This window comes from Ornithodoros turicata, unplaced genomic scaffold, assembly GCF_037126465.1.
Source record: "Ornithodoros turicata isolate Travis unplaced genomic scaffold, ASM3712646v1 ctg00001342.1, whole genome shotgun sequence".
In the NCBI taxonomy this organism is placed as follows: domain Eukaryota; kingdom Metazoa; phylum Arthropoda; class Arachnida; order Ixodida; family Argasidae; genus Ornithodoros; species Ornithodoros turicata.
This window is the reverse complement of record NW_026999560.1, coordinates 52,436-63,701: the sequence shown is the minus strand read 5'-3', so window position 1 is coordinate 63,701 and position 11,266 is coordinate 52,436. Positions and strand designations below refer to the sequence as shown.

The following is an 11,266-nucleotide window of genomic DNA, read 5'->3' as shown; positions in this document are numbered from 1 at the left end:
TATCTTTGTAGATACTGAAACTCTGCCATGAGTGGCACTCGGTGGTGAGATAGTAGGATCTCGCTCGGTCTGGGATTCGAGTAGTCCTACAGAACTACCCATCACTGAGAACATATCGACTGAAAAAGTCAGAAATAGTTGTTGCCAGAATACTTCGTGGGACTGCGAGTTAAATTTTAGCGACCCTATCCTGGTTCTACCCCATCACAGTACAACCCATTATTTTTTCTTTTATTTTTACTTTTTTCTTATATTTATCTTTGTAGATACTGAAACTCTGCCATGAGTGGCACTCGGTGGTGAGATAGTAGGATCTCGCTCGGTCTGGGATTCGAGTAGTCCTACAGAACTACCCATCACTGAGAACATATCGACTGAAAAAGTCAGAAATAGTTGTTGCCAGAATACTTCGTGGGACTGCGAGTTAAATTTTAGCGACCCTATCCTGGTTTTTCCCTTAGACATCACGAGATTTCGGAATATTAAAATATAACCATCGGTTGAAAGCTGGCTACATTGGCACTTTGGTTTGACGGCATACCAGTGCAACGCCAACGAAGCGACATCGTTCATTACGCAATTCGAGAACGTAATTTTATGGGCGACATTGCTTCAAACCTCAATAACAATAACATGCTGGTCATATTCATTTTCGTGTATTTACGGTTAAGCCAAGATAACACCACTTATAGCTCTTCATTGGCTTGATTGGCCCTCATTAGGCTCATTGAAGCCGGGACAGTGCCAATATTGGACCAATATTGCGTGCTGCTCGGGTAGTTAGAATCCGCAAGAGCACTCGCAATAACAACTTAAGCACACATTCTGAGCTTTCACAAGCCGGCCATAACTATAACTTGTGTCCCCTCGAAACATGTGTCCGTGTCTGCGCCCCAGGACAATCCTGTGCTGTGTGCGAGCCCCTAATCCTGCATCTCGTTCATGATGATGATGAAGAACAGAAGAACGGCCCAGAAGAAGAACAGTCTCTGTTCGAAATATGGGCGGCTCTCCTCCTGGGACACTTCCCTTCGTATTTCTTTACTGGATTTTTTTTCCCTTCTGCATTTCTTGATGACATCTAATTGGACACATTACTTCCAAGGACAACTGCATGTAATCATTTAATCACCCGCACATAAATCCAATTTGTGACGGGTATTTTTGGATCAGTCGTGGTTTCTTTATACAAACCTTGATTACGTCAAGGTAATATATCTCGTAATCTGTAACTACACTGTAATCTGCAATCATAGCTGGCAAAGCAATTTGAAACCCGTACATTTATTCGGTCGTAATAAAAGTACGATGTCAGATGTGTTTTGCTCGACAATAGTTACTTTACACAACTATGCAGTGAAGTGAGCGAGAGTTCCAAAATAATTGGAATTAAGCCTTCTCCAAGTGTGCGAAAAACACTGTTTTATTTACATTCTTTGACATTTGGGTATATACATTTGACAGCAAGGGCGGTAAACATAGGACCCATAGAGCGCCTTCTCTATACTGTGGAATGCCTGTCGGATTGCGATCACGGCGAGTTCCAGCCCTCTCCCAAACCTCCTCGCACCTACGCCAACACTCTCCGCATGGGGCGCCACAGGCTGACACTTCCTTCCTTGACATTCGGCCGTCGGGTACTAGCGTTTGTGTCGTCTGTATGCCGTGCTAAATCCAGAAAAATCGTGTCTGTGTGTTTGCTCTACGAAGTTATTTTCACTTGTGGATGCTACCGCGGGAAAAAGGCGAGAATGTGGTACTGCCTCGTGCCGTTCTGGACTTCGAGCGCGAAGAAGAAGGAGCCCGGCGTCTCGTTTCACGAGGTGCCCGCTGATGTCGAGCTACGAAGCAAGTGGCTAAAGGTCATATCGCGTAAGAACTGGGTGCCGAACTCTACGTCGAACTATTCTGTAGTATGTAGCAAACATTTTGCAGCAAGTGACTTCAAGGAAAACACCAAAACCCGCCAGCTAAAGTAAGGAGCCTTCCCTTCGATTTTCCCTGGATATCCTGCATATCTGCAACCGGTTCCACATGTTGAACGTGATGACAAGAGCATCAGGAAGCGAAAGCGTGTTCCGTCTACTACAGACGCACGTTGCACTAAGCCCGGCCCACTTGTGAGTGACACAGCACGAAATGACTTTTGCAGTGAACAGCTGGAGAGAACGCCTGTCAGTGCAGTGAACAGTAATCCGACGACCACTGTCACGGCGACTCCGATTTCAGCCATTGAAGCAAACAGAGTGCAAAAGGACGACTTCTCCAGTGAGCTGGAGGGGACAATGCCTGCCAGTGCGCCAGCCAGTGATCAGGCAACCAGTCTCATGACAACTCTGCCCACTGAAACAGAAACCAGATTTGCCCCTCAGAAGAGCAAATTTGCTGAGGTACCCCATTCCACGTCAGCGGGTGCTGGCGGCAGCAGCGCTGGGTGTGAACTCCAGTCACCTCACGCATTGAGAGCTTTTGGCACACAGGCTTCGTCACTTTATACGTCAACCTCATATTTTGACAGGAAAAGGCTGCTCCAGAAAGAAAGAAATCTACGAGCCCACATTCAGCACCTTGAACAAACCGTGGACAAATATAAGTCGGAGCTGAGGAAGTTAAAGGAGGACTGCTATGTCAGCTCGTTTCTCAGTGTCGTGAATGATGCTGCAGACAAGAATGTTCGTGCTACCCTCCTTCTAGACCAAGTTGTGAATTACAGCAAAAAGCGGCCAACTTGGTCAGAAACAACTGTGCGTCACTGTGTCATTCTAAGAACCTTGACATCCAAAGGCTACGAATATATAAGAGACGAACTCTTCAAGATGCCATCGAGGACAACATTACAGAAGTACACAGGGACTACATATGGTGAAATCGTTTTTAGCCCCTTGGTCCAAAGCAGATTACAAGCCGAAGTACAAAGTTTGACATCAACACAGTCAAAAATGTGTAGCCTTGTTGTTGATGAGATGCGGATAAAAGAAAAGTTGGAGTACCACAAGCAGTGTGACACTTTTCTGGGTGATGTGGACATGAGCACGGACTTGGCACACATCCACAGATCCACTGACGACAGCCTTGCCAATTCTCTTTTGTGCTTCCTGCTGTGTGGCTTATCCACAAAATTCAAGATTCTGGTGGGGTATTTCTTTACCCGCGGCTGTAGTGGCGCGCAGCTAGCAGAAACAACAACTCATGTGATAAAGAAAGTGGAAGAGTGTGGATTCGAAGTCGTGCGACTAGTATCGGACAATCATAAGGTAAATGTCAACGCCATGGACATCTTGTCTGGTGGGCGTGCGAGGCACAGTGTTCCCCATCCAGTTGATGCAAGTCGAAAACTGTTTCTAGCGTTCGACCAGAGTCATATAATCAAGAACGTACGCTCCCAGATGCTTTCCAAAGACTTCGGTGCAAATGGACAGATATCCTCACAGTACATCAAGGAACTATAGAAAACGCAGAAACAGTCAATCGTCAAGCCAGTGAGATTTTTAACGAGAAAACATCTGTATCCTTCCAACATAGAAAAGATGAATGTCCGGACAGCTGTGCAGATATTGTCCTCACAAGTGACGGCTGCACTAAGCTATATGAAAGACCAGGCTGGGCACACCTGTGACGTACTCTTTTCATCTGCTGGGCCAACCATTAAATTTATGAAAATCATGTGCAGGTGGTTCGTGCTTCAGGACGTGAGCAACTGCACCCAGAACATCCACCAAAAATACCCAGATACAAAAGAGTTCAGGGATGTGAACGACCCAAGGTTGTTGTGGTTGGAGACCACATTTCTTGATTATGTGGAAAAGCTGAGGTGTGAAAGTTCACAAAACAATTTCTTCACCAAAGAGACACACCATGCTCTGGTATTTACAACACTTTCCAATGTAAGCTGCATCCGTTTCCTCCTGACTCAGAAGCACTTCGCCTTCGTGCTAACAAGAAAATTTTCGAGTGACCCGATAGAAGCTCTGTTTGGATTTCTACGTCGCACAGCTGGGTGCAATGATGCCATGGATGTAAAGACGGTACTCTGTGGAATTGAGAAAAAGCTAAAAGCTGGAATTGTGACATCTTCTGAAGAGAGTAATGTGAAGAGCTCTGAGAGTTTTCATAGCACAACAACGGTCTCATACTGCAGCAGCAGAACCAGCACACCACAGGACTTCAGCAAGCACCTGCATGACGCTAAGGAAATGCTGAGGGAGCTGGCTTTTTCAACTGTGCCCTATCTCCCTAATCCCACTGTTGCCAGTATCGCCTATATAGGCGGTTATGTTGCTCGTGTCATCTCCGAAAAACTTCCCTGTGAGAACTGTATTGCACTAATGCAAAAGCCGAATGCAAATGCTGCTGTAGACGGGCTGATTGCTCACCAAGACAGAGGAGGCCTACTGTACCCCACTCAAGAGCTCGTCCGTGTTCTAATGGGCCTGAAACGATACACGGACATTCTCCTACAACGTAGGAAAAAAATCGAGAAACCTCTATTAACTGGAGTCAGAAATGCAGTCGACGTGCTCATGGATCTCCCAGTCCTCATGTGCGAGAACAGAGACAAAGACCACAGGAAGATTCTTCTTGAGATGCTGTGCACGAAATTTATGCGCCCTCTTATGTCAAACTACGCGATTGACTTCACAGACAGAAGCAGTATCGTCAAAATGTATACGCACAAACCACTTTCGCGCAAGCCCTTGAAGCTCTGAGGCTGAAGTGCAGTCATGCTCGATTTGGTCGCATTAAAATTGTTTTGGTTGCTTTGTTTTGGAATTCTTTAGGAACTGTCATGCCTAATTTACTTGCATGCGCAGTCTAATATCACGATGTGTTTGCATGAGCCATGCTTGGATGCGTTTGCCGTACGCGCTGGGCGGACAAAGTCGAGCGAGTGTCGGAGCACGTCGCCATCTGTCGGGGCTGCCGTCGTTCTCCTTTCTTCCGCGCATGCTCAGATGGGCGCACGCGGGGAAGCGACAGGCATTCCAGTATAGAGGAGGCGCTGACCCATATATCTCCAGTGTTGAAGCGTCCCCACCCTGCTAGATGGATTCAACTTCACACATTTTTCGAGCAACGATGACAAGCCATAATCACCCTAAAAGGTATAACACTGAACAACTTTTTTTAAAAGTACTCATGCTCAATGATGCTCAATCGCTGTAGTAGAGTTATTAAAGGTGAGATACTTTATATAAACCTATTCACATGTAGCTGTACGCTAATACTTCGGTATACCGTAGCCAATCATATAACTAGCACATTATAGGAATAAACTAATTTTTTTACACATTTTCTGACCACACTATGAACGTACTACGGAACGGTGCTTTGTAACATAAGGAACAAGAAGAACAAAAAAACGCTTTATCCACAGCCACCACAAAAGTGATGTTTTGTTTCATTTTTGACACTGGATGAATATTTGTGCTTTCTCGGATGAAGGCAAGGTCTCAGTATACTGTGTTGAAAGCTCTATTAAAACTGCGATATCGTCTTCAGAGCTCGTGTCAACTGACAACTCGGTGCCACTTGGTACTTAACCACGACCGTTGCCAATCGTCAGCGTCGTGAACGAAAGTCACTCAAGCGAGTCCATTTCTGAAGGAAGCTAACTAATTCGGGATCTTTGCTACTTTGGAGGGCTCCTTGACCTCCTTTACGGTGCTTAACAGAAACATTTGTATGAGGAAGCAAGACAGAAATATAACTTAGGTCTCGAGATCTCTCAGTCTCTTCTCTCAGGATTGGATCACTCCTTGCATAAGACCGTCTAACATCGTCGAGTGTTTCACGAAAACACTCATCTACTGCACTGACATTTGAGTGGAGAACCATAAGTTTCAGACAAAACATAGTTTTCATACTGATATCGTCATTCCAAAATGACAGCGGGCGAGGCCTCAATAAACTCGCAGCGTCATGATCACAAGAATATGGCAATAATGTCACCAGCTCTTCTCTCATATAAATTAGTGCACAGATTCGCGTTGGTGATTGGCCTCTCTCATTAGGACAGTTTATAAGAGAGTGCGGGATGAGGCATCTCAGAACATTCATATTCCTTTTTATCGCGGAACGAGCGCAGCATGTGAAACCGCCCACGTCGCGCGTATTAGGGAACGAGTGCGGAAGAAGGAAGTTCACGATATCAACGGCACCACCTTCACAGGCCCAGTGAAAAGGTGTCCATCCATCCTCGTCACGGGAACTCATTCTTGAGCGGAGTAATAATAACTTTACAACGTCCAGCTGTCCATTCCTGACACAGACATGCATGGGTGTCTTTCGACGCACATTGATCACATCCACTGATGTATAAAAAGGAATGAGAAGCTTCACCACATTTGTGTTTCCCCTCCACGCACTCAAGTGCAATGCAGTGTTCTCTTGTTTATCTGTAAAGCACACGGATGAAGGGGAGAGGTGAAGTTCCACAGCTTCCACATTACCTTCCTCTGCTTCTCTGAGCAACTCCGTATTGTCATCGTCGTCGATCATTTCCGTGTCGACATCGTCAATGTGGGGATCATCGATGTTATTCATGTTCGACCATCCCCGATATAAGGTAACAATGTCGTCACTTTCTTCGCTCCACTCTACATAATCCTGCTCACTGAGATTTAGACGTTCTTCTGTTATCTCGGGTAGCTTGTCCTTGGCCACATCATGTAGCAGTTTACGGCTACAAGGATCACCAGCGATGACATCTAAGTGGAGGAAGAGAAGTTTCAGACACCAAATTTCTTCTTGGAAATCCTCATTCAGAGCCACATCCACCGAGCTTCTGCTGATACTCTGTGCATGCCTAGGGTCACTGTGTCGCAAATAAGGCCACAGACTTTGCATAGCTTTCCTTCCACAACCTTCCGCCCAGACGTATAACGGTGATGAGCCGAACGTTTCAGGCGAGTTTACGAGCGAGTGTGGGATGAGGCACCTCACAACATTGGACTGCGAACTCTTCCCATATTTCCAACTTGTCCTAGCAACGTCTAAGCACGTTTCTCCTTCGTCGTTAAGCATGTCCGCATTTGTGTGGGGTAGAAGAAACATCAAAGCTTTAAGGGACTGAGAGTCAGAAGCCACATGAAGCGTTGTCTTCAGTCTCAAGTGATGTGCGTCATATGTCCGAGTGCGAAGGAGTAACAACTTCATGGCCTCCAAATCATCTCTCTCCGCACATATATCCATCGGAGCGTGTTGCTCATAATCGAGAACATTCACTGAGGGATAACGAGGAAGAAGTAGCCTCACTGTCTCTGTATCTTCAGCCAAGTGCAAAGGAGTTTGAAAGTATCTGTTTACATTGTTAGCGGATAAATGTGCGAGGTAAAACTGTGTTGTCTCCAGATTTCCTTCTTTCGCACTAATGTGCAACATTGTGTTTCTATCCTTATCAACAATTCCCATATCGCAATAAGGAAGGAGCATTTTGCAAACAACCTCAGACTTTGCGTAAAAAGGAACAGTCCTATTGTCACAGTACCTGATATCATCGAGATCTTCAATTGCCTGAGGCTCTGCAGAATATCTCAAGCTTCGTTCCTTGCGTGATTCTAATTGGTCCATGGTGTCTCTGTCTAGATCTACTGTACTCACTTTCGGGGACACATAGCTCAGGTAGACGTCTAAAACGCTTCGTAGGTCGTAAATCACAGCCGTGAATATTGCTCGTTCAAGAAAATGTCTCTTTTGCTCGAAGGTTCCACATGTGTGCAGATTTTCGGTAGAACGTTTCACTGCTTCCTCACTGCATCGAGCGCATAATACGTTGAGTCTCTGTCTCACAGGTGAAGTCTCAGTCAGAGAAGGTACCCACCACATTCCATGGTGTTTTTCCTCCCATGGAGACCACAGCTCCGCGTACCCAAACGGTGACATTTGAAATAAATCCATCTTGATTAGTTCATCATCCATTGGAAGCCTCTTCAATGTTGCTTGATCAGAATGCAAGGCTGCTACGTGCAATGGCGTCCTTTTGAGCTCATCCACCTTCAATATGTCCTCTCTTTGGATAACGTGTTGCTCAAAATATGAAGCGTCGTTGTTCATCACAGCTAAGTGAAGTGGATGGGACGCCGACGCCAGTTCATCGAACAACATCATTACAACCTCGTACTCTTCTTTACAATACAATGCGACAACGTTTTCCCTAAACCTGGATTTTTTTCTTCTTTTTGCCCTTTCCAACAGGTAGTGAGCTGCGAAAAATTCAGCGAAGGTCTTATGAACGAACTGGGGAATTCGTCGATCGTTAATTCTATTCACAAAACCTTCTTTGAAAGAATCAACGCCGGTGATGAAACTTCCTTCGGGATCTAACTGGTCTAATTCGTCTTCATTCAATAATATTTCCAAGGTATCCTGAGGAAATATACACTTCATAGCCAGGAGACCATGGTTTACGTAGAATGGAGACTTCGCGTCATGGTTGTCCCCTCGCACAGCACTTCGGTAGATGTCTTCCTTCACCTTCTCTTTTCGGTGCACAAGGTGTTCGTACTCGACAAACGTCTTGTAGATGTGTACAGTGTATATACTGCTCCCACCGGAAATGTCAACAATTTTGAGCAATGAAGAGTAATCGTCCGACTTGGTAATTTCCCCGCTCTCCATCTCAGCCATCATACGAAGTAGGAGAGGGGTTTCTAGGATTGTCTTGTTTTTCTCCTTCAATGTCGCGTACAGTTGCTGGATTTTTTGCACAAATGCCTCATTGCTGGTCGCTGGAGTTTCTCTTTGGGCCCTATATCTTGTGAGGAATTCATTCTGGTTTTCATCAGAAAAAGGAACGAGATCATATGACACTGTGTGCAAGGCATCTTGTACATAAGGTTTAAACACAGTGCGAGTAAAAAGGTACAGCTTGTAAACTTTTCTGTTAGCTAGAAACGATATAAGTTCCAACACATACTTGCGACATTTCTCATTGACTTGATCGAAGCCATCCAAGGTGACAACGACCTCGAAAGGGCTACCATTCTTCAAGCTTTCTTCGAACAAAACGAACTCCAGACCACCTCTTTGTACTTGGCACAGATCCGCTAGACTAGGCGACGCAGTTTTAACCGATGCCATTCTCTGAAGAAGGTCGACGTAGAGCACCCACCGCTTCTTGTCTTGAGTTTTTAACTGTGTACACAACCGAGATGCCAACACACTCTTTCCCATACCAGGTGCGCCAGAGACTATGACAACCTTCTCGTTTACGTTTAACAAGGCGTCCTCGGTGTAACTCTCACTTCCCGTCATTGGAAGGTGACTGAGACGACCATTCGATTTCGTCCACAAGAGTCTATTACGTGATTCGTTGAACTTTAGCAGGTGCACTACTTTGTTTCGGAAATGACCATCTTCCAGGAGAGCTTCGTAGTCACGTGGCTCTTGGAGGAGTACGAATTTCTCGAACTTCGTTAATTCCTCCTTGGCCTTTGCCATACAACCGTGAGGTAGAAGTGTTGCGACCTGATTGTGTGGACAGCCCAGAAATGCGAATGCCTCACTGTCGTCTTTTAGATTGCATTCTTTCAAGTTAATTTCCACGGCTTTTCTACACTCCCTTTCCACATAATAGTTCTGAACACGTTCTTCTAGTTCATGAAGAGGAGGTCCCAGGTCAATGTTCCCCGACTCACATAGCTTTAGGAAAACGGCAGTGTCAACGCGACGTAATAAGGTATCTATAGTCGTTGCGTCCGAAAACGTAGAAACATCTTGGCCCTGAAGTTTTAGGTGGGAATTTTCGAAAACTCGTTTTTTGCAGCTTAATGTGACGTGCTCAAAGCTTGCTTCGTCGATCCTGTGAACTTTGTGCCTCTCGCCAAAGAATGCATCTTCTTGCACTTGTTTCATCATGTAGTCTTTGCCACTGTCTTCCACGAGCAAGATGACTTTTGATCCCGTGACACAGGATACTTCACTGAAAAGCTTAATCATCTTTGTGACTTTTCTGTTTTGTTGGACCGTTACAAGCGCAAAAGCATATTTGTAGTCTAGTAACACATCCTCCAGTGCGGAGTCCAGCTGTTTTGCATCGAAAAACATGTACGGAAGTCCCGTAGATCGCACAGCGTTGTGAACCATTATTTCGAGAAGCCTCAGTTCTGGGCCCGTAACTACGTGAAGCAACCCGTTTTCCCAGACACTGTTCTTCAGTTCGTTCTCGAAATTGACATTGAGTTTGTCAATGTTGAAAGCTTTGTTGAGTCTCGCGTTTTCCCTTTCTATCATTCTCGCATCTATCGATGGGATTCCATTTTGAATGTATTTCTGCATGTCCGGTATGACAGTATCCTCGAAAAACTTTCGTAGTTCCGGTACCTCCTTTTCGAGAACCCTATTTCCACGATCGTTGCCATATTGAGTTAGTTTGTGTGGGATACGTACAATCGCTTCTTGTTCTTCATTTTCGATAAAAGCTTGACGGATCAAGAGATCCACATCATTTTCTCTTCGTTTTATGTCATCCAGAATGGCTCTGTATCTCCGTTTCATTTCGGTATCTTCGCGGAAATATGGCTTGCCGTCATTTTTATACACCAGATGAAGTGCCAAATGACAAGATTCGTGAATAAACGTGCCCCGGACTTCAGCTTCCGTTGCTCCGCCTCCGATATAAATTCTTTGGTTTTCGTAATGAGCAAGTCCGCGGACGCCGCTGCCGCTGCACCCCGTGATCCCCTGAACGTTTTCACTGTTGTAGTCGAATAGTATATCCAGATGCGGTGCTGTGGCAACAACTTTCAATATTTTCTCGTTTAATTGGTCGGTTGAAAGTTCCCTGAACATCTTCTCCAATCGCTCCTCGAAGTCATCACATCCGACGCTCCCTGATGTGCTTTTCAAGTAATAGATGTAGGATTCTTTGCATTCTTTGGTGTAGTATCGTTGCCGTCGAATTTCAGCTCGATGAACGCCTGTCAGATATCGATAATACGATGCTTCTTTGTCGTTCTTGAGTCCACATCCACGCGAGACTAAGAGGCCATGTATATGGATGGCTTTCTTTTTAACAGCTCTGTAGCGAGCTGATTTTTCTTTAACAGGGTCCAACCACAGTTTCAATGCAGGCACGGCATCCAGGAACTTTAGAACACGAGCCTCGTCTTCCTCCGCAATGGCTTCGTGCATTTCCTTCCTGATGCCTTCCCACTGTGACGACCTTTCCGTGTTGAGATCAAATTCAGATGTCGAAGCCATATCTTTGGAGATGAAGAGATAAATTCCTGTAATTTTAACGAGGTATTTAGGAACGTAAGCAACACTA

General features: G+C 45.3%; 1 protein-coding gene across 3 annotated transcripts in view; it reads right to left on the bottom strand.

The window, feature by feature from the left end:
* Positions 1 to 1,405: 1,405 nt before the first annotated feature.
* Positions 1,406 to 11,266, bottom strand: part of LOC135376843 (uncharacterized) — a 36,350-nt gene continuing 26,489 nt past the window's right edge. For all 3 annotated transcript variants that reach the window (XM_064609294.1, XM_064609295.1, XM_064609296.1), the window contains one exon: positions 1,406 to 11,225. In XM_064609294.1, the coding sequence (XP_064465364.1) occupies positions 5,560 to 11,225 (5,666 nt within the window). In that variant the 3' untranslated portion in view covers positions 1,406 to 5,559. The remainder of the gene's footprint in view (positions 11,226 to 11,266) is intronic.